General features: G+C 55.2%; 1 protein-coding gene across 5 annotated transcripts; it reads right to left on the bottom strand.

Annotated features, from left to right (window-relative positions):
• Positions 1-1,963: 1,963 nt before the first annotated feature.
• ADAM33 (ADAM metallopeptidase domain 33) lies at positions 1,964-17,396 on the bottom strand. 5 transcript variants are annotated; one of them, XM_060613477.2, is made up of 22 exons: positions 17,033-17,396; positions 14,801-14,880; positions 12,448-12,524; positions 10,423-10,501; positions 10,154-10,230; positions 9,879-10,068; positions 9,593-9,658; positions 9,440-9,511; positions 9,087-9,253; positions 8,916-9,000; positions 8,675-8,817; positions 7,960-8,137; positions 7,755-7,844; positions 7,322-7,517; positions 7,097-7,205; positions 6,805-7,003; positions 6,624-6,701; positions 6,433-6,541; positions 6,202-6,349; positions 4,789-4,880; positions 4,537-4,659; positions 1,964-4,282 (listed from the first exon to the last, which is right to left on the bottom strand). In XM_060613477.2, the coding sequence occupies exons 1-21, from the start codon at positions 17,280-17,282 to the stop codon at positions 4,574-4,576; spliced, it is 2,571 nt and encodes an 856-aa protein (XP_060469460.2). In that variant the 5' UTR covers positions 17,283-17,396; the 3' UTR covers positions 1,964-4,282; positions 4,537-4,573. The 5 variants fall into 5 exon arrangements, with proteins under 5 accessions (XP_060469460.2, XP_060469476.2, XP_060469468.2 ...); XM_060613493.2 differs by having other exon boundaries at positions 4,537-4,611; XM_060613485.2 differs by having other exon boundaries at positions 10,423-10,498.
• Positions 17,397-21,897: the final 4,501 nt, after the last annotated feature.

Below are 21,897 nucleotides of genomic sequence, written 5' to 3'. Positions count from 1 at the left end.
CATGCTTAACTACTGAGCCACCCAAGCTCCCCTAACTCACTTTAGACTTGAAGAAAAGTTGCTAACAAAAATGTTAGTGTTCCCCTTATCTATACCCTTATCAGGATTGCTTTGGCTATTTGGGGTCTTTTGTGGTTCTGTACAAATTTTCAGATCATCTTTTCTATTTCTGTGAGAAATACCATTGGAATTTTGGTAGGGATTGCACTAATCTATAAATGGCTTTGGGTGGACACTTTAATAATTCCTCTGATTGATGAACACAGAATATCTTTCCATTTATTTGTGTCTTCTTCAACTTCCATCATGAAAGTCTTGTCGTTTTCATTGTGCAGTCCTCTTACCTCCTTGGTTAAATATATTCCGTAGTATTTTTTTTTTTTTTTGGTGCAATTGAAAATGGGACTGTTTTATTTCTCTTAAGGATAATTTGTCAGTGAATAGAAACACACCTGATCTTTGTATGTTGATTTTGAATGTGGTAATACTGAATTCATTCATTAGTCCTAACAGTTTTTGGGTGGAATCTTTAGGATTTTCTATGTATAAAATTATGTCGGGGAGCCTGAGTGGCTCAGTTGATGAAGCCTCTGACTCTTGATTTCGGCTCAGGTCATGATCTCACAGTGGTGGGATGGAGCCCTGAGTTAGGCTCTGTGCTGACAGCATGGAGTTGGCTTGGGATTCTCTCTCTCATTCTCTCTCTCTCTCTCTCTCTCTCTCTCTCTCCCCGCCCCTCTCCTGCTCTCAAAATAAATACACTTTTAAAAATAAATAAAATAAAATCATGTTATCCACAAACAAGGATAATTTTCTCCCTGTCTGATTTGGAGGCCTTTCATTCCTTTTTTTCTAAGTGCTCCCACTAGCATTTCCAGCACTATGCTTAATGAGAGTGGTTGGTGTTAAGTATCCTTATTTTGTTCCTGATCTTAGAGGGAAAGATTTCAACCAATCACCATTGAATATGATGTCATGTTAGGGTTTGTTATATCTGGCCTTTGTTATGTTGAGGTTTACTCCTCCTATACCCAATTTTCTAAGGGTTTTAATGAAAGGATGCCATACTTTTTTTTTTATTAAAAAAATTTTTTTTAATGTTTTTATTTATTTTTGAGACAGAGAAAGACAGAGCATGAGCAGGGGAGGGGCAGAGAGAGAGGGAGACACAGAATCCGAAGCAGGCTCCAGGCTCCGAGCTGTCAGCACAGAGCCTGACGCGGGGCTCGAACTCACACACCTCGAGATCATGACCTGAGCTGAAGTTGGACGCTCAACCGACTGAGCCACCCAGGCGCCCCAAAGGATGCCATACTTTGTCAAATGCTTATTCTGCATCTATTGAGATGATCATATGTTTTTTAATCTTTCTATTAATGTGGTATATCATACTTATTGATTTGCATATGTTAAACCATCCTTGCATCTCACGTGAGATAAAACCCACGTGATCATGGTATATGATCCTTTTAATGTGCTGTTGAATTCACTTCTTAAATATTTTGTTGAGAATTTCTGCATCTGTATTCATCAGGAATATTGCTTTGTAGTTTTCTTGTATGGTCCTTATCTGGCTTTGTTATCAGGACAATGCTGGTTTCCTAAAATGAATTTGGGAGTGTTTCCTTCTCTTTGAATTTTTTTGGGAGAGTTTGAAAGTGGCATTAACTCTCCTTTAAATGTTTGGTAGAATTCATCAGTGAAATCATCTAGTCCTGAGCCAACTTCTTAACTTGGACCTTTATCCCACTGACTTTTAGCTCTCTTTGTATAAAAGATACCGTGGCTATAAATTTCCCTCAAAGTACCACTTTCATGGTAAATCCAGCTTTTGATCATTCAATTTTTATCATGCAGGTTTTTCTCCGTATCATGCAATTTTAGGCATTTTAAGACATGAAATATGAGTGGGAGTCCCATGGGGTCCAGACACCTCCCTGATGGATGAGAGTGTGGAGAGATGTATTAATGATGTTCTTTATTTTTTTGCATTTTATGATGGTTTGACATCTTGGTTGGCGGGGTGGAGCTTGGTGTTTGGGGGAGAGACTGCCCCTTCCTGGGCTGGCTAATTCCTAGAGTTAATGAAAATTTGCCTATGAATATCTTTCATGTGCAGACCAACCAATTCTGAGTCTATACCCACAAGCACTGCCTTTTTTCTAGCTCTTACCAAGCCAGTATTTGCCCTGCCCTAAATCACCACAGGGCCAGGTACCTGACAATTAAAGACCATCCCTGTGCCCCATGCCTGGCCAATCCTGAGCCATGCTTTGCCCTTCCTAGGCTCTCCCCTCACTCCTGCTTCGGCCTCCTGGCCAAACCTCATGCTTCCCCATGTGATCCTGCATGGCATAGCATGATCCCTTCTCTTGGGAATTGTGTGTAATAAAAACTTCTTTCAGTGGCATTAACCTCTCCATGTCATTACTCAGGTCATCTTTATAAATCAGAATCCCATGGGTACAATTCAGACAGATGGCAGCTTTAGAAAACCATCTCATTCAACCTCTGGGGCTGCCTCTTCTCTGCTGCCAATGCAAGGAGTGGTTGGTTGGTTGCAAAAATTAGTCTTCATGCCCTCTGAAGCAGGATCCTACTGCTCTGCCAGCAAGAGGTAGAGTTACTCTCCCTACCCCTGGAACCTGGGCCGGCCCTGTGACTTGCTTGGGCCAATAGGATGTTATGGAAGTAAAATGTGCCAGTCACAGAATCTTCCAGAGGCCTTACAAGCTTCCACTTACTTTCTGACAGGGCTGGGGCTAGGATGAGACAGGATCACTACTATGAATTTTTCCTTCTGCCTCAGGTTCCAACATGACTTGGCATGACACTGTTACTGATCTGATGTTCAGTTAAAATTTTGATATTTTGTTCATCATTGATATTTGGTTTTAATTTTGATCCTTTAAAAGATTGCATTAAGATCTTATTTATCTTGATTGCCTTTTTTGTGTGTGCTCAAGGTAAGTGCGTCACTTGCCTTACCCTAATCCTGGTCCTGCTCTTTAGAACCCTCCTTAGCTGTCACGTGAACAAGCTATGGGTACATAGTCTATTCGTCCTCATCACTCTATGCAATAGGTAGCCAAACCCAGAGGCAGAATTGCCCAACTGGCTAGAAGTTGACTGCAAACATATGAGCCCAAATGAACTACCAGCTGAGTTTAACCTAATTTACCAATTCACAGAATTGGTTATTTTAAGCTACTGTGTTTGGGGGTGGTTTTGTTATGCAGCAACAGCTGGCTGATACAGAAGATCACTCAGCAATTCTTTCATGAAGAATGGGGAGAGAATAAGTGACTTCTGAGAACTTCCAAGGGAGGCAGAATAGACAGGGCAAAGGGATCATTCAAGCTAGGCAACACTGTCCTATGCCCAGGTACATCTGGGTCCACAGCTGCCATCTGAGGCTCCACCCACCAGCCACCACCCCTTGGGACCCTCAGGGAGCCCCAATGGGGATGAATTTACATACAGAAAAGACTCACAGAAGCTTGAGGTCAGCATATCTTTCTTCTGACTTCTACTTTGGTATCCTTTTTAAAACAGCTCCCACTGTCCCCTCCCATGGAATGGAGGGAAGGCTGAGTAATGTCCAAAGTGAGAGGGCTACAGCAGAACCACACTCCTCCAAAACCTCAGGTGGAGGACCAATAACAGAGGTGAGGCTGAGGAAGCATCTGGAGGACATGGCAGGAAAAGGGAGGGAGGAGGATCCCAAGGATTTTGTGGATTGTTTTGTTTTGTTTTGTTTTTGCAAGAGCCAAGCTCCAGGGAAGTAGACTCAATCTGAAATGTAGGGCCCCTGGAGCCCAGGCTTCTGGCCCAGCAGTCACTGGATTCTGCAGAGCTGGGTCTAGGTAAAATACATATGCAGAGACACCCAAGTTCCCTGGATAGAGACCTCTCCCAATGCCCAGAATGACCCAGCCTCCCCTGGTGACAGGACGTCAGTGACTACATGACCTTTGCTCCTTGGACTGATAGATTCTTGGGCTGGAATATATACCCTACCAGGATCCCCCCAGCCATAGGGAATGGGGCAGCATTGGGCATCTTCTGATAAGGCTCCGGGGTCCTGAAGTGGGTGGAGCAGAGCTCGACTCAGGGAAGAAACTTGCAGGCTGCAAAAGTGCAGGAAGTGTGATTCACTGGCTCTGCCCCTGGGAGACCAAGTTCTTGTGGTGGCTGTCAGCAGTCGCCTGTCTGTAAGTATCCTCATCTCAGGAGCCCCTCTCTCACCAGAGACAGGATCTTGGCTTCTAGACTTGACCTGCTGCAAATGAAGAGGAGAGGTCACCCCTGAGGGCTGGGATCCCTTTTGCTCCCTCAGTGAGGACTGATGACCCAGAAAGAGATACAACTTCTCTCTCTCCCACCCTAGGGACTGCCAGCTTCTGGTCTCCATGACAGTAGCTTTTCCACAAGGTCACATCTCCTTTGCATAATAACGCTCAAAAACCTCAGTAGGGGAGGGCAGATGAGGGACAACAGAGATGGGTAGGTAAGGTGGGGAGGGTCTCTACCTACCTTGGGGTTTCAGGCAAGGCAACAGGACAGATGCTTCTCAAGGTGGCTCTTGGGCTCTGGCAGAGTTCTTAAGGTCTGGAGCAATGGGTGGAGGACAAATGTTGTGACCACAGGCAGAAGTCTCTGGAGCAGGGTGGGGACAGGGGCCTCAAGGTAACTGGGAGATAAATGGAGGGGGGGTCGTCTAGAAGGAGGCAGAAGGCAAGAGCCCATCCTCACCTCCCTCCCCATCTCCTACTGTGGTTCACTCACCCCAGAGTCCGGGCTCTTCAGTGGCTGCTGGGCCTGACTCCATGCTGTGAACGCTCCTAGGGGGAGGGTCCCGGTGTGGGCCATCTTTGGGCCTAAGCAGTGGGATAAGAGGGCAGGAGGTCAGAACAGTGGTCCTGAGCAGGTGCGCACAGCCTGAGTTCTGCTTGAATGATTCTCTACCCTTCTGCTCCATGTCACTCCCTCCAGGTCCCTTCCTGCTCCCTCCTGAGAGAGGCCCCTGGGCCCAGGCTCCTGCCTTCCCAGAACCACCAGCACTTCTCTCTAGCCCTGACATTTCTCCCAAGCTCTGCCATCACCCCAGCACCCTGGCACCACCCAGATATTGGCATCACTCAGGTTCCAAAGCAGGGTGGACTTCCTCCCCCAGGAGCAGCCATGCCTGCGCCCCTTGTCACTGGGTAGCCCTGCTGACCATTGCTGCCCTCAATGCCTCCAAGCCATGCTTGGCTGCTCATGCCCCATTGCCCAGCGCCTTGCCACTTCCTTTGCTATCTCTCTGAAACAGTCTCCGTCGTCCACAAGATTCTGCTTTAGTGCTGATATGCAGTTGTCCCCCACCCTGCCCCGTCTCTAGACCCCCTTATGCTGACACACCAAACTCTGACCACCTTGCTCCTCCCCCATTGACCCGCAATCACTGCTCATTGTGTCAAAGCCCGTCTCGGAACCTGGGACCTGGCTGGTGCCCTGCCCCTGTCTGGGATGCCCTCTGCCCCAATCTCTAGCCCAAACCCTGCCCCTTCTGGCAGCTTGCCCAGAGCACTCCCAAGTCCAGGGAGTGTCAGATGTGCCATGGGGTGCCTCCCTTGCCCAGCACCCCACTGAAGGGGCCAGCCCTAGGTCAACCATGCTTAGGTACTATGTGATTCTCCTCCCAGGTCATGGAGAACTGGGTTAGGGACAGGCCCTTGGCACAAGGGCAGCCAGTGCCAAAACTAACCAGCGGTAAGGAGCAAAAAGGGTGTGCTGGGTCCAGCATCGGGGGACTTCAAAGGTGTACAGAAAAGATTTAGGCAGAGGAAGTGGGAAAGGGGGCTGACAACTCATGAGAGGCTAGGAAGGTCTGGAAGGGCACAGTGGAGCGAGAACTGCATTCTTAGCTGGCAGAACAATGGCAGTCTAGGATGAGGCAGCCCCCTGGTGGGAGAAACACAACGGGGGGCGGGGGGGGGGGCTGAACCACATTAACGGGGAGGGGAAGAGGGCCCCACAGGGGTCCACATCATTGGCTCCAACGGGAGGCCATTGTGGCCTCCTGCTCAGGGCTTCTTCCCACTTGCTTCTGCCCATCTCTCTGCTCCTGGGGGGAAGGTCTAAGGACCCCACCCCAGCTCCCCCAGGTCCAGCAGAGTTCTGCAGAGCAGCAACCACAGGAGTGGGCTCAGAGCCTACCCAGTGCATGCAGGACCCCTCCTTGAGCCGCAGAGGCATTGCTGGAGACGGGATCCCGGCTGTCGGTAGCAGCACCAGGCCAGACTGGCCCCGGGGAGCAGAGGCAGCAGAAAGCTAAGGATCACCACCAGCAGGAAGGCCTTGTGGTCTGTGGACAACAGGGTAAGGCTGCGTCCTCAGCACGTGCCCCGCCTCAGCCCCTCCCCACACCCCCTCCCTCCTTGGACACACTTTCAGGCTGTATAGGACCGCTGTCCACACTGCCACCAAACCCTGGCTTGTTGCAGGACGGCGGAGCCCAGCCCGGAGCACAGTGGCAGTTATGGTTACTGTTGCAAACCTACAGAGGGGAAGAGAGAAGGAGGGCCCCGTGGGATCAGGAAGTCCAAGGCCACCCCCTCATCACCTTTCCGGCCACTCACTCCATGGCCATGGCAGGCTGTCAGGCATCGCTCCAGCTCCCAGAAGGTAGTGTTTTGGCAGCTCCCGTCCTGGCACACCTATGGGTGGTGTGTGCACCAGGCAGTGAGGGGGAGTGACGTTTTGGCCTACAGGACTCAAGCATTAGGGAAGGGTTTGGTGTGCAGGGCTCACAGGGCTCACCATTCTAGGGCCACACTGGGTGCCTGGCTCTACCAGGCCCACGTCATACAGGTCTAGCTGGACACCAGGCAGCAGGAAGACTCCCCTGCAGGTCACCTCGCTGCTGCCTAGTCCAACCCTGGAGTCCACCGGTACCGTGTGTGGTGCCAGTGGGCGCTGCTCCCCACCCAGGCATTGCAGCTTCCCACACTGTGCATCCCTGGGGACGAAAGTGGAGGGTGACCGCATGGCCAGAGAGTCCTTCTTGACCCAGTGCACCACCCGCTTCCCCTAACTCCGCCCCACTCCCCACCTCTGCGCACAAGGCACGAAGCCACCCTTGCGGTCCTGGCCACAGTTTCCGTGGGCGTCTCCTGCTGAGTTCACAGTCTGGAAACAGGCCTCCGGGGCTGGGCTGGAGCCTGAGGAAGCATGGGCGGACCGCACTGGCTTCAGTACCCCCCCCCCCCCCATCTTCCCCTGCGTAAAAAACGGTGCATTCCCGAGGATGGGGCCAGCGGTACTCGGGTAGTCTCACCAGGCCCCCAGAGCTGCTGGCACTGCTGCTCCAGTGTAGGACACGCGCCATCCCGGCAGTAGCCCCGGCCGCTGGCGCAGGAAGAGCCGTCTAGTAGGAAAGTGTCCGGGGGGCAGTAGGGGGAGGTGCCCGTGCAGAACTCTGGGAGGTCACAGTCGCCAGCAGCTCGGCGGCACAGCACGCCAGCCGGCTTCAGCTACGCAGGGGACCAGGTGGAGGGAGGGCGGCCGAGGGACAGCGAGACAATGGACATTGAGAGATCCACGCCGATACAGAGGCTCAGAGGCTGGAGGGCCAGGTGAGGCCAGGCGGGCCCGCGCGCAGAGCAGAGCCAGCACCAGCAGGGGCACCAGAGGGCGCCAATCAGCCAAGACCAACAGCCGGCTCCCGAGCGCCCCCTAACCCTCACCCCGAGCCCCCCCCACGCCCTCACCAGGCAGCGCGCGCAGCAGTCCCCGCGTGTGCACTGGGCTCCCGCACGCAGCGAGCAGTTGTGGGCGAGGCAGCAGGCGTCCGGGCACTCCTGGAGCCGGAGAGAGGGTGTAGGACCAGATGAGGGCGCAGCGACCCAGACCCCGGGGGAGGGGGCGAGCGGGGCGCCAGCCTCGGCCCCCGGGGACCGGGAGCGCGGACCTGACCTGGCTGGAGCCGCAGTCACACTCCTCGCCGTCCTCCACGAGGCCGTTCCCGCAGCGCGCCCGAGGCACGAGGAGCCTGGAGTCCGGCGCGTTGGAAAGACACGCACCGCCCCCCTTGCGGAAGAAGGCGCGCAGCTGGCGCCGGCTGCAGGGGCTGAATACGCGTGGGAACGGGTGCCTACAGGAGGGGAAGGACGTCGGGCGTGCGGGGACCGCCCCCCTCAATCCCCTGCTCGTCTCCGACCCCCTCCCGCCACTACTCCCTGTGCTTGGCCACACAGCCCCTGGATGCGCAGAAACCGCCTAAGCAGCAGGCAGCCGGGATCCTCCACACGCGGAGGCCAAAGAGGGCAAGTAAACTGTACATAGTCACACGGCGAGCCCGAGACGGGAGGGTGTCACGCCAGGACCAGGCAGCCCGGCACTCAAGGTCAAATCGCGACCTAGCGCCGTTACTCCCGGGGTTGGAGAATCCTTGCTAGGATGTTCTGAAAAGCTCCATACTTTTGAGAATCCACTTCTGCGTTTTCTCCCTTTAAGCCTCATAAAGAAGTCTCAGGGTGGGTGCTATGACCACTATCTCTATTTTACGGAAGAGGAAATCGAGGGATAACCATTTCTCCCAAAGAAAGGCAGCTGAGGAAGGTCCCCTGGTCTAGCGGAGCCTCCCCCGGAACTCCTGCCGCCCCCCCGCCCCCGACCTCGGCGTCTGTACCCGGTGGCCGCGGCCATGACGCAGCCGCCTTGCTCAGCCGCCGCCTCCACGCAGCAGCCGTCAGGGTCGTGGCTGAGGCCAAGGCTGTGACCTATCTCGTGGGCCATGGTGGCTGCTGCGCCAATGGGAAGCTCTGAGTGATCCTGGGAGGGCGTAGGGACGGTCACTGCGTCACTGGGGGCTGCGGGGATGCCTCCTACCCTGTCCCTATCCGCCCCCTCCTGTCCCGGGTGGAGCTCACCGTGCTCACGCCTCCCGAACTCTCAGCGCGACACATGCCCTCGATGGGCGCCAGGCCCACAGTGGCGCCCTGGAAGGCGCGGCCCCTGAAGGCAGAACGCAGCGTGACCCGGTGGGGCCAGGATTCTGGGCTGCCCAGACGGGGACCCACGTGGGCGTAGGAAGGACCCACGTGAGCAGCTGCGTGGAGTCGTGTGGCCACCGTGCCCACAGCCCTCGGCGCCACTGCAGGAAGGCCCAGAGCGTGGCATTCGCGTCTGACGTGATATGGCTCCGGTCTTGCTCTGTCCACACTTCCAGGCCAGTCAGTGCCACCTGAATATCCAGAGTCCTGAGAATCTGTGGACGGGACCAGGCTGAGCTGGGGGACAAGATGTGCCACAGTGCCTGTGCTCTTCCCGGGGGGCGCCCTCTCCTCTCTGCTCCATACTCTGTGCTCCTCTCCAACCCTGCCACCTCCTGCCAGGACTTGCCAGCCCATGTCGCAGTCACCCCCATTAGGACTCTCTTCCTGCCAACCCCAACCTGGTCTACGTAGTTGGCCACCTCCAGGAGTCGCTGTTTGGTGCGGTTCAAGTTCCTGTGCTGGGTCAAGAACTGGAAAGACATACAGAAGAGTTCCTGGCAGGCTGAGCTGGCCCCATCCCACCCCACCACCCCCCTGGGGCCTCTGCTCACCAGTGTGTGGTCAGCCACTATGTACAGCTCCAAGAACCTCGGGCTCCTGCGGACCTCCCTCCTCTCCTGGGAAGAGGCAATGGTGACCCTGAGTGGCAGGCTGCCAACCCCAATTCCCAGGAAGCACAAAGTTAACTTTAAAAATTGCTGGAACTTGTTTCTTCAGCCTCCAAATAAAAATATCAGGACAGGAGGCCCTGAACTGGGGCTGTTTATTCCTGTCTTTTCCGATTTGCAGGGCTATGGATACTCCATTTCCACTCCCACCCCTCTCTGTGCCCCTGACCTTGATCTGGGTGGCACGAGAAAGGCTGGCCATGTCCCCTTTGCTCCTGGCATCCCTGTGGCCGCAGGCCCCTTTCCAGCTGAGCAGCTGCCTGGTTGGGAACATCTTGTGAGTGATGAAGTCCTCGGAGTCTCCAGCTGACCGTGGATGCACATAATAACTGACATTGCTTCCCAGTGTGATCAGGCCCCTAGAGTTCAGAAGAGTGCAGAGGAGGGTGTGAGGGGACTCTTTCCCCAGTCCCAGCCCCAGCCCCCTCCCCCAGAACTCCTCACCTCATCCCAGAGCAGGTGCTGAAGACTACCCAGGAGTCAGGGAAGCCCCTCACACGTCCATGGTAATGGCAGTGGTCCTGGAGAGCAAGGGACCCAGCCCCAAATCTCAGCCGGTGCTGAACTGGGAGGGGCTGGTGGGGGTGGGGGCTGGCTCCAGCCTCTCTTTAAAAAGAGGAGGCGAATGGGAAAGGAATGGTGGAGAGGTCCTCAGGGAGTGCACCCCCCCAGCATCCCTTACCCTGTCCTCAGAGCCCATGGAAGTATCTCACCGTGTGGTCGGGGACCAGCACCACTGGCTGCCCATCTGGGGTATAGTGGGTTTCTGTGTATCCCGGGGCCAGCAGCCTGCTGGGAGGGGGTGTTATAAGGGTCACCTAATTCAGCCAGGCCTCCTCCAGGATGCCCTCCAGCCTTCCTCCCTGAATGCTAATTGAGCAGCTCCATGAGTGAGGCATAGGGCTAGCCCTGGAGAAGCACCCAAATGTATCTGAGGGAAGGGACAGGAGCGACTGTGTGCTGCTCAGCTCAGAAAAACCTTGGGCTGGAGGAAGAAAGGGGGGGGGGGGCGGTGTGCAGGAAGGAGCCTTGGTGAGGGCTGAGGTGTGGGAAGTGGGTGTGTGGGAAGCAGCAGGGAGGAGCAGGAATGGAGAAACAGTTTGTGGTCCCTGTGGAGTCTATGGTGGGCAGCTCCTTCCACAGGTTTGGGGAGGGGCAGGAGGGAGGATTCAAGAGACATTGATGAGGAGGTGGGGCCTGGAGCCAAGGAAGGGCAGTAAACTCCCTGGGTGGCCCTGCCCGATGCCCAGCCTTGTCAGGCCTCTGTTCTCTGGCCCCCAGACCCCACGTTTCTCCCCAGCTGTCCTTCAGTGATGCTCACCCCATGCTTCCAGAGAAAAGAGAATCCCCACCTGTCCACAGCTGCTCCTGCCTGCCCACCTGGGCAGGGAGCCCCATCCCCATCTTCTTCAGACCCCACTCCATTAACGATCTCACCTTCCTTCTCCATCTTTCTGGGGTCCTTCCCACCAAGGTGGATCAACTGTGAGCTAATGTCTCTTCCGTAAAGAAAATTCTCCATCCCCACCTCGCCTTGACCTCTTTACTGCCAGACCACTCCAAAGACCTGTGGCGCCTGCTTCTCCACCTCCTAGTCTTTCCTCCACCTTCTCCAGCTTTGCCCTCCCTGACTCCATGCACAGACTCAACCCAAAGAGTAGGTGCTGTGGTCACCCCCTCTCATGTGTGGGGACGTTGAACCTCAGAGGAACTATGGTTCTGTGTGGTGGAACTAGATCCTGTTCCCGGTCCATCTGGCTCCATGGGGGAGAAGCCAACATGTGTAGAGTGCTTGGAACAGTGTCTTCAATGAAGCGAGCCCTCGACAAACGATGGCTGTTGATAATTCCATCTGGATGGTTTCCAGACCCCACGCTCCATCATGGACACCCACCCCACCCAGCCCCACACTGCCTACTCATTCACCAGCTCAGAATCTTTGGCTTTGCAGACACTCAGCCTTACAATGGCCTCTGTGGGGCCGCCTGCGGGGCTCAGTTGGTTGAGCTTCTGAGTCTTGATTTCAGCTCAGGTTGTGATCCCAGGGTCGTGGGATCCAGCCCCACATTGGGCTCCACACTGAGCATGGAGCTTGCTTGAGATTCTCTCCCTCCCGCTCCCTCTGCCCCTCTTCCCTGCTTTCTCTCTCTCTCTCTCTCTCTCTCCCCCCCCCCTCCCTCTCTCTCTCGCGCGCACGCTCTCACTCTCACTCTCACTCTAATTAAAAAAAAAAAAAGGCCTCTGTGATCTGGCTTTACTGGGACTCCCCAAATTCATTTCCCACTGCTCCCTTCCCTGTAGATAGAGACCCTCCAGGCAGGCCAGACAAATCCCTGCCTCCTGAAGGAGTCTTGACCTACAAAGCCACACCTCACCTCAGCCCTGAGCACCTGCCCATCTTTGGAATCCATTTTGGATTCTCTTTGGACTCAGCACACCCTGTGAGCACCCACTAGGTGATGCTCATTCATTTCTGGCAGGAAGCTAACGAGATAATCCTGGGGCTGGAATGAAGGATGTGCCCCACAGCAGGGCTGACCCAGGCTTAGCAGTCTACTTCAGCCTTAAGGGAGCCAGTCATGGGCTGGCAGGACAATTCCTGTACCTCTTCCTCTGGAGCCCTCGCCCCATCCAGCCTGCCTTAGGGGTTCCCCTCCATCCCTGCCCCCAGCACTGATCCCCTCCAGAGAGCGGGAGCTGCTCTCGGCTCCCGGCCCCCTCCCCTGCCTGGTACTCACTGGTTCTTCTCCAGCTCGAGCAGGAGCTGCTGCCCTTCAGCCTCCAAGGCCACCAGCCCCATGTCTAGCTTCGAGACCTGGTCAAGAAGGAGAGTAGGGCTGAGGGAGCAGGTGGGATGTGGAGCTGGCTGGCGAAGGAGAGCACAGGGGGCAGGGGGCAGCAGGCTCCCCACTGGTCATGGTAGGTGTGGATGGATGTGGGGGTGAGAACATGCGGGCAAATATGTTCCCAAACTCGGGACGGTTTTGGTTCTGACAACAGCCATTGGACATAGCCTGCTAGGGGCACACCTCATCCTCCAGAGGGATGAAACGAGGGGTCCCAGGAAGGTACCCTGACTTGCCCAAGGCTACTGGACTCTTCCTCTGGCCCTCCCTCCTTTGTCACAGCCGGAAGGCTTCCTCGAAGTGGGGAGGACAATGGGGTCCTGAAGACATTGGCTGGGGGAGCATTAGGTAGCCAGGCTCAGGCCTCCTTACGGCCTCGTTTCTTGCTGCTCCCCACTCCCTGTAGAATTCAGACTTTATCCCTCCTCCTTCAATTCTGACAAACTGAAAATTCCCCTAGCCTTCCGAAGGCCTGCCCCACACCTGCTTTGCTGAGACCATAAAGTAAACCCTGACCCCCTACCTCAGGCCAAGAGAAAAAACATCTCAGCTAGATGTCACGGGGGCTGGCCTGGGCCAGCCCGCAGCCTCTCCTTCTCGCTAGCCTGTTTGCCTCTCCCACCCTGTGGAAATACCCCATCTGCCGGCCCCTCTGCCTTGTCCACTCTGCCTGGCTGGGGGCCCAGAGTTGGAACCAGCCCAGGAGCATCCAGGAGAGCTGCTGTGTCTTTGGAATGCTGGCCCTCACCCTTCCCTGCACCATGCACTGGGCTGGGCCCCGGGCCAAGGGGCTCAGATTCTTGTGGGGGCCCTTTCTCTGCAGGTGGGAGGCAGACAACCCTGCAACCCCAGCCAAGAGCCCCCCACCCCAAGGCCCCAAGCATGAGCTCACATGGCTGGAATGTCACTTACTTTATTGGAGAAAGGTTTGTACCCAGCGCAGGCAGCAGCCCCAGATGGAGCTCCTACCTCACCCCCACCCTGGGCTCCCTTCTCTTTGTCCTTCTGCTGTTTTTCCTTGCTTTTTGCCCTCCTGGTGACCCTGCTCCTCACTACACACCCCATCCCTAACCTGAAATGTGGGTATTTCCTGCCTCTTGGACAGGATTCCCTGCCTCATCTCTGTCTGCTGGCCTCAGCTTGGCAGGCTTCCCGGCGGTGGGGGGGCGGGGGGGGGGGGTAGGGGCGAGGCAGGGGAAAGCAAGGTCCTCTGAGATGCCCTTCCTTGTCACAGCCTAGGCTGGACTGGCAGGGAGGTGCCCAGCATGTGCCCAGCCTTGCCCTCTGCCAGTGATGTCCAGGACAACTAACTCAAAGCCCGGGTCAGCACCATGCTTGAATGGGGGCCCCTGAGGGTCTGGGGGACCCAGTAGGGCCCTAGGTTAAAAGCTCCTGGGCCTGTGGGGGCCTTCCAGCCTTCACGACAGTGCTCTACTGCCTTCCTTGCTGTCTTGGACAGTGGTTTGTCACCTTTTACCTGAAAATTCAGGATGAAGAGGCCTCTCTAAAATTGGGGGACATTGGCCAATGGTTAGAAGTCTTTCAGACCTTAGTGGATATCAGGCTTCTGGGCTAAAGAGCTGTGTGACCTTGGGTACTTTCTCCAACTTCTCTGGGCTTCAGTTTGCCCCTCTGTGATATGGGGATTCTAAGGGCACTGGCCTCCTGATTTGTAGCAAAGCTGTGTGGCACATACAGACAGGAGCATGGTTATTCTGGAAGTGTGTGATGGGTGGGTGTTGGCAGCAAGTGGGACAGAGCATCCTGGAGAAGCAAAATCAGGCGGGCCTGCCCTAGGAGGGTGACCAGTGCCCCCTGGCCAGAAGTGGATTCTGCACGAGCCAGGGAGGCTGAAGTGTTACTGGAGGAGACAGCAATGTGTCCACAGGGTAACACGTTCTGGTAAACTTTGCAAAAGGAAGATATTTTGGTGTTTGCATAAAGAGGTCCCTGAAAAGTTTCAGGGCTCACAAATTCTGGCCCTATCTCTGCCTGGTGGGGAGGATAATTCCCCTGGATAATTCTGGGAGGAAGGGAGAAGAGGACGGTGGGGCAGGAAGCCTGAAAATGACTTCCATGCGTGCAGGCTCTTGTGATCTCATGTGTCTCCCCACCCCCACCTGCCAAACCTCCGGAAAGGGGCCTAAAAGACCCCAGCCAAACTGCCACGCTAAACTTTGAAGACGGGGAAAGGGGCTGGGAGACCCCGGGCCCCCCGCAAAGGGAAGGACGACCTGGCACTGACCGGCTCCTCCAGGGTGACCGTGCGCCGGGGTCGTCCATCCAGGACCCAGTGCAGGGTGACTGGCTCTCCAGGGTTGTCTCCTGGGGTGAAGACAGAGTAAAAGCTGAGGGGGAAGTCTGAGGAACATAGAGGAGTAGGGCACGACAGAGGGATGAGGTGATAGGACATCAGCAAAGAGGAACAGGAGACTCCACCTTCATTATTCAGAGGTGTAGCCTGGAGGAGGGTGGCCGCTCCTGCTCCTCGGGCATCCTTGGAACTGAGGAGCCACCAGGGAGGTGGCAGAACAGAGACAGAGGAGCCTGGGAAGGATAGCTCAGCTGGGGAAGCCAGAGGCCCCACTGATCTGGGGGAGGCTTGGGGGTCAGAGATCACAAGAGACCAAGCCCCCCCGTGCAGAGGAGAAGGAAGAGGGAGGCAGCCTCGGGTATTTTTAGTCTGGGCAGCAGATGCCTTTGGAGTGAGAGATCTGTGAAGAGAGGGTGACTGTGTCTCCTCCACCATCTGAGAAAAACAACAGCCAGATGTCTTGGGCGGCCCACCTTGCCCAGACAGCTCCCTTGGGGGCTTCATGCTGGAAGCAGGACTTCCAGGGACCCTAGCTTGGAAGCCCCTTTCTTGGATCTTGGAGGTGGGGAGGACCCGGGGTGGGGAGAAAGCCTGAGTGCTCCCAGGCCGGGTGCGCTTTAAGGGGGCCCTGGAGGAATACCAGAGCCAAGCATTACTCAGAAGGCTCTGGAATGCTCCCCTGGAATGCTCCCAGCCCCCCACCCCACAGTGGGTTCCAGCAACCCTCACTACCCCCACCCAGCTGCCCAGCAGAGCCAGGCCCCAGGCAGCCCAGAGCCTGTAGGCAGCCCTCCCTGCCCTCTGACACAATCCCTGGGGAGGCAAGCCCAGCTCCCAGGACTGACAGTTCCCCAGCACCCAGCCTGCCCCAACCCCACGCTGAGATGGCAGACGGTGGAAGTGGCTCAGCTCTTGCCAGGCCACCCCAAGTCCTTTCTCCTCCTCCATCTTCTCCCCCAGACCCCAGCATCAAAGACCTGGAATAGCAGCAGTTCTAGGAATCCCCTTCCCCCAGGAAGCCCTCCCTGATTGGATGAGTGGGCTGCCATGGTTGGGCAGGGCGGGGCGGCTGGGAGGGGAGTGGGGAGGGATCTGAGGGCTTCTGGGAGGAGGGGTAAGCAGGGAAGGGGTGTCTCCCAGCCCAGAGAGGACTTAACTGGGTGTGGAAAAGTACTTCTTGCTGGCCCTAAGCCTCCTCAGTACAGAGGGGAGGGTGTGCCTTTGTGAGGAGGGAGAGGGAGGCGCAGACAGAGCTGTGGTGAGGAGGATTAGGGCGGGAGCTGAACGGGGGAGCCAGTGTGGTGTCGGGGAGCACAAAGCCTCTCTCCACTCCTCCCAGGGGTCCTATCACCCTCTCCTGACCCCATGCTGAGGAGGAGGGAGCAGCCATCCTCAAAGGCATAAGGGCTATCATCCGCCCCCTCCTGGCCCCAGAACAGAAGAGGACCCCATCCCTACAGGTGCTCCCCACAGTGCTCTGGAACCCAGCACTCCCAGGCCACCCAGCGCAGCCCAGCCCAGCCCTTCCTGCCTCCTCCCTGGTGTCCTCCCAGGCAGGTGGCGGGGCACTTCACATCCAGGACACCGCCAATTCTCCTACCCACCGGGGTTGCTGAGGTTACTTCCCAGGGTCCAGCCTGTCCGGAGCACCCTTCGTTATCTCACCAAACAAGGCGACAATATCAACAACACACACACACACACACTGCCCCAAGGCCCTGGGGTGTGGGGTGAGCATGGGGGCCAGACTGACTGTGGAGGCCACAGCTGGCCCCCTAGTCCGAGGGCACAGCAGGGACTCTGGGGAACAGTGGGCTGGCCTTAAGGGATGGAGGTGCAGGAAAAAGTCCACACTGGTGGGTGGGGTCTGGGGGTGGTCAGAGCAGAGAATCCTAGAAGAGGGGTCTGGGGACTTGGGCAGCTGCTTAGAGGAGACGCCCCCCACCCCCTCCAACCATCATCACCACTGCTTTGCCATTGGCACTGTGTCAGTCTGGACTCCAAGCCAGCCCAAGTACAGCAGACAGTCCCTGGGCAGGTCCAACGGTGCCAAAGCCTGGGCAAGCCCTGTTCTCCTGGCCACCGTGGGTGGGGGGAGCGCAGTTCAGGCCCTCCATCCCCTGACAGTGACCTGGCCTGCCCCGCCGGGCACATCCCACTCACCTTGAAACGCCTCGGTCCCCGACACTTGCAAAGGTAGCCACAGCAGCAGCAGCAGCAGCAGCAGCGACGCCTGCGACCCTCGAGCTCTCAGAGACCCCTGGCCCATAGCTGTGAGTGCCTCGGTGTCCACGCTGCGGCTCCCGGCTCCCGGCTCCGCCCCGGCTGGATCCGGGCCGACCCACGGCCAGAGCGGCCGGCCCGCCGCCTCCCGACCCTCCCGCGCCACCCCGCACGGAGCCCCGAAGCCCATCCGCCGCACCCTGGCAGCGGGCCGGACCTCGTGCGCCCTCGGGGAGCCGGAGCCGCCGTCTAAGGGCGGGTGCAGGGCCAGCGGAATCCGTGCGGCCCCACGGGGGACCTTCCCGCGCCAACCAGCGGGGGTGGGTCTCTGCGCCCTCTCCTCGCGGGGGCGGAGCGGGGTGGAGTGGGGATGGGGCGGGGCCCCTCGGAAGGGCCTTTGAGGACCTTTGGGGTGGGGGGAGAGAGACCAGGGCTGGGGGCCACCTGTTGCCCCTTGGGTCTGCGCAGGGAGCGCCCCCCTCTGGGGTCTCCTGGGGCGGACCTCTGTCCCCGCCTGGCCACCAGTCCTGCCCAGACGCGCCCTGGCCAGAATCCCGCGGAAGTGCCCCTAGGAGAAGGGAGGCCGGGCGACCGCGACTGGCAGGTGTGGAGCTCGGCTGGACCGGCTCGGAGCTCGCCTGCCTCTGCATCGCGGTGGCCGCCAGCCCCTGTCCCCGCGGCGCGCCGTGGTGGTCCAGCCGCAGTCCCGGGGACTTAATGCCCCCGCAAAGGCGAGGCGGCCGACAGGCTCGCGGCTGAGGGCCGGGGCAGCCCTTGTCCCTGGTGGTGGCCAGAGGGAACAGTTGCACAAAGCCACGGAGGTCCAGACGTGGGGGGTTCCTTTTGGCTTTGGTAACATCCATTTCTTCTTTTGAAGATTTGCGTGCTGAGTAGTAAATTCGGAGTAGTAAATGCAGCGGTTCGGTTAGGAAGAGTTCCAGCTTCAGTTTCCATCGCCCCCCCCCCCCCCCAAGAGTTCCCCTGTGCCTCTCCCCAGTCACTCTCTCCCTCTCCCATCCCCAGGCAGCCAGGGATAGGCTTTGAGCCTACAGATTAGTTTCGCCTCTTCCAGAACGTCATATAAATGTTATCCTAAAGCATGTGCTCTTCTGTGTCTGGCTTCCTTCCCTCTATGTTTTTGAGATTCGTTTACATTGCTTCGTGATCAGTAATTTGTTCTTTGGTAGGTGCCAAGTGTGTTCCACGGTCGAGCGGAGCGCGGTGGCTCAGTGTTCTCCAGTTAGGCATGTGGGTTCTCCTGCTCCAGTGCGAGACTCTTCTAAACACAGCTGCTACAAAATCGCTGTGAAGTCTTTGTGTGGACATATGTTTTCATTTCTCATTTCTCATCTGTGATGACCCAGAAGTAGAAATGCAGGGTCATATGGCAAGGGCATATTTAAGTTAAAAAAAAACAACAAAAAACGATTTCCTAAAGTGACTGTACCATTTTGCATCCCCACCAGCAGTGTATGAGAGTTTCAGTGCCCCTACAGCCACACCAGCATTTAGTGTTGTCAATCTTTTGAATTTTAGCTATTCAAGTGGGTGTGCGGAGTCCTCATTTTTGTAGTTGAACGTTACCACTTACTTGTATAGTCCCGTCTTGAGCATACAAATGGTTTCCAGCCCTTCTGCTGTTATGAACCATGCTGTGATGGATAATTTTATATACACACTAATTTGTGAGATGATTTCCTACAAGTGGGATTCCTTGGGCCACTTTACGTTTGCACCAGCAATATCTAGAGTGTTCCTTTGCCCACAGCCTCACCAACACAGTTCTCAGACTGTGATATTTGCCTGTCTGAAGGTGAAAGTGCAGTCTCTCTCTCTCTCTCTCTCTCTCTTATTTTTTTTAGAAAGAGAGAATCTTTTTTATGATTTATTTATTTATTTATTTATTTATTTTTGAGAGAGAGAGAGCGAGCACAAGCAGGGGAGTGGCAGAGGGAGAGAGGGAGAATCCCAAGCAGTCTCCACACTGTCAGTGCAGAGCTGATGCAGGGCTCGAACTCACGAACTGTGAGATCATGACCTGAGCTGAAATCAAGAGTCAGATGCCTAACCAACTGAGACACCCAGGTGCCTCGAAAGTGCAGTCTTAATTTGCATTTCTCTTAGCAGTGACGTCAAATAATTGTTCAAACATTTAAGAGTCATTTGTATTTCCTATACCCTGAATTGCCTGTTCACATCCTTGGCTCATGTTTGTATGGAGCTGTGGGTCTTTCTCTTAACAACTTGAAGGAACTCTTTATATATAAGAGGTATTAATCTTTTGTCTGGAATATGAGTCGCAAATATTTTTCGGTTTGTGAAATGTACTCAGCCTGTTGTGTGTGGCTTTAGTTCAGCTATTTCCATTGATAAATAGCATCCAATTGTGTGAATGTAACATCTGTTTTCCCCATTGATTCTACTGTTGCTGGACATTAGTTAGGGTGGTTCCTAGTTTTGAGATGTTTACCAAAAATGTTGCTGTGGACATTTATGTGCATGTATCTTTAGCTTCCTGCCTTCATCCCTTTACCAGTTTCCCCTCGGAGCACAGCCTTACTTCGCTTGCCTCTGAAACCTCATTTTGGGGAACCAGACCTAAGATAGACTTAGATGGCTTTGGTCACACTGGAAGCTCTAGTGTGGACAGGCTGGAGAGGCATCAAGCCCTCCCTCTGTGAGTGATGAAATAGGGTCACCACGGGTGCTGACAGCGACAGAGCCCCCCCCCCCCTTGCAGCACAGAACTCCCTGATCCTCCTGTTAGATGAGCCAGGGGAGCAGAAAGCAAGGCATCCTGTCATACCCTGGGTCCATTTTTGCTATCGCTTCTCTTAGGGAGGATTTGGGGAAGAATCGGGGTGGACAGAGGGACCTAGGCTTCCATCTCGAACCAGGAGCACACCTAGAGATTCCAAAACAAATGTAGATCCTGAGAAAGGGGAAATTGTGGAGATACAGTCCTAAACCTGGTAAAGGGGTCCTGAAGAGGAAGAAGAAAGAAGCAACTAAGAAATCCCCAGAGATCACAGAGACAGGACAACGCCAAGTGTGCAGCCTGGCAGGGCCTGGCAGGGCTTAGAGGCGGCTTGAGCCCTAAATGAGCTGGGGGCCAGGATTGCAGAGCAGACTCCCAGAGTAGCCACACTCTGAACACGGAGGGGAGACTTCAATGTGGACATCAGGGAGAGAAGGCAAGATCCTCTCCTCTCTGGCAAGAAACCAGTGAACTGGTGAGCTTCTATTCCCACTACAGACCTAGGCTTTGGTGCCTCCTTGCCAAGGGGTTCTTCCTGACCCAAAGCCTGGGTTACTGTCTCCTGCATATACTTCTCCCTGCATCATATATCACACAGCAGTGTGGTTGTCCATTTCCTTGTCTGTCTCCCCCAGACCGTGAGCTCCATGGGGTCTGGGACTATGTCTTTATTTAGTGCCTGGCACAGGCCAAGGCACACAGTCAGTGCTAATAAAACAAGGTGGGCATGTAGCCTAAGAGCCATGTGGGGATTGGAGTCATCCTTGCAAAGTGGATGCCTCCCAAACCCAGATGAGCTATGTCCAAGTATATCCGAGGAATTTTCTGTTGAAATCTCAGAGCACTATTTATATTTGAGGTCGCAGAGGAGGGGGTGGGACCATTGAACCAAAGTGGAGGAAGAGGGATCCTAGAAGTGCGACTGTGGGAAAGATGAATTCCCAAGGGACTTGCCAGAGTCACTCTCCACAGGGCCATTGGGGAGTATCCAGGGAAGGAGTCGAACCAGTAAGAGTTAAATCTTTGTAAGTGCTCATGTAATGGGTGACACACACCGTCTGTAAACAAGACTCATTCTGAAGAGTGACCCAGAACAGGGTGACCATAAACATTCTCGTACAAGTCTCACAGTGGATGTAAACCCTTAGTCCTTTTGCATAAATGCCCAGGGATGGAATTTCAGGGTCATAGGGAAGAGTATTTTAGCTGTCATAGATAATGTCAGATAGTTTTCTGAAGTCGTCATATATTCTATAGGACTCCATTTATATAAAGTTCGAAAACAGGCCAATCAAATCTATGGTGTTAGATATCAGGACAGTAGCTACCTTCTGGTTGGTTGCCCCTGGGAGGGGGCTGAAGGGACACTCTGGGGAGCTGGCAATGGTCTGTTTCTTGCTCTGGGTGCTGTTTACATGTGTGTGTACCTTTTTGGAAAAGTCATTAAGTTTACAGTTTTCTGTATGTGGGTCACACTTGAATTAGAAGTTTGTTTTTATTTATTATTTTTTAATTTTTTTAATGTTTATTTATTTTTGAGACAGAGAGAGACAGAGCATGAGCAGGAGAGGGGCAGAGAGAAAGGGAGACACAGAATCTGAAACAGGCTCCAGGCTCTGAGCCGTCAGCACAGAACCCGTCGCGGGGCTCGAACTCACGAACTGTGAGATCATGACCTGAGCCGAAGTCGGACGCTTAACCGACTGAGCCACCCAGGCGCCCAGAAGTTTATTTTTAAAGTCTTGAGGTGCCTCAGACCTCTGGGGGTGGACAACTAACCCCTCTGAGGACCTTCCAACCCCAGATGGACCTATCCCCTTGGAGATGCACAGAAGCAGTCCTCCCCTTACCCTCTCTTCCCCAGACAGCCCCAAAACATCTGGCTGCATTTGGCTTGCTCTCCCTCTGTCCCACCTCTGGATTTAGTGCACATTTTCCACCCTCTCACTTGACAACTGTATAGAAAAACCAGTGCTTACTAAGCGTTCACCTACTGCATGCCAAGTGAGGTGCTGGGCATCTGGACGCACGTGGACGCGTGAGCAGC

Source organism: Panthera onca, chromosome A3, assembly GCF_046562875.1.
Source record: "Panthera onca isolate mPanOnc1 chromosome A3, mPanOnc1 haplotype 2, whole genome shotgun sequence".
In the NCBI taxonomy this organism is placed as follows: domain Eukaryota; kingdom Metazoa; phylum Chordata; class Mammalia; order Carnivora; family Felidae; genus Panthera; species Panthera onca.
This window is presented reverse-complemented; position numbering and strand designations above follow the sequence as displayed.

What these genes read in the sequence shown, in the direction of transcription:
- ADAM33 (XM_060613477.2), bottom strand. Translation starts at nt 17,282, where the DNA reads ATGGGCTTCGGGGCTCCGTGCGGGGTGGCGCGGGAGGGTCGGGAGGCG. An exon ending in TGGCCAACTACGTAGACCAG is followed by an intron (nt 9,254 to 9,439) that starts GTTGGGGTTGGC and finishes TCCCGTCCACAG; the next exon opens with ATTCTCAGGACTCTGGATAT. An exon ending in CCAGCAGCTCTGGGGGCCTG is followed by an intron (nt 7,206 to 7,321) that starts GTGAGACTACCC and finishes ATGCTTCCTCAG; the next exon opens with GCTCCAGCCCAGCCCCGGAG.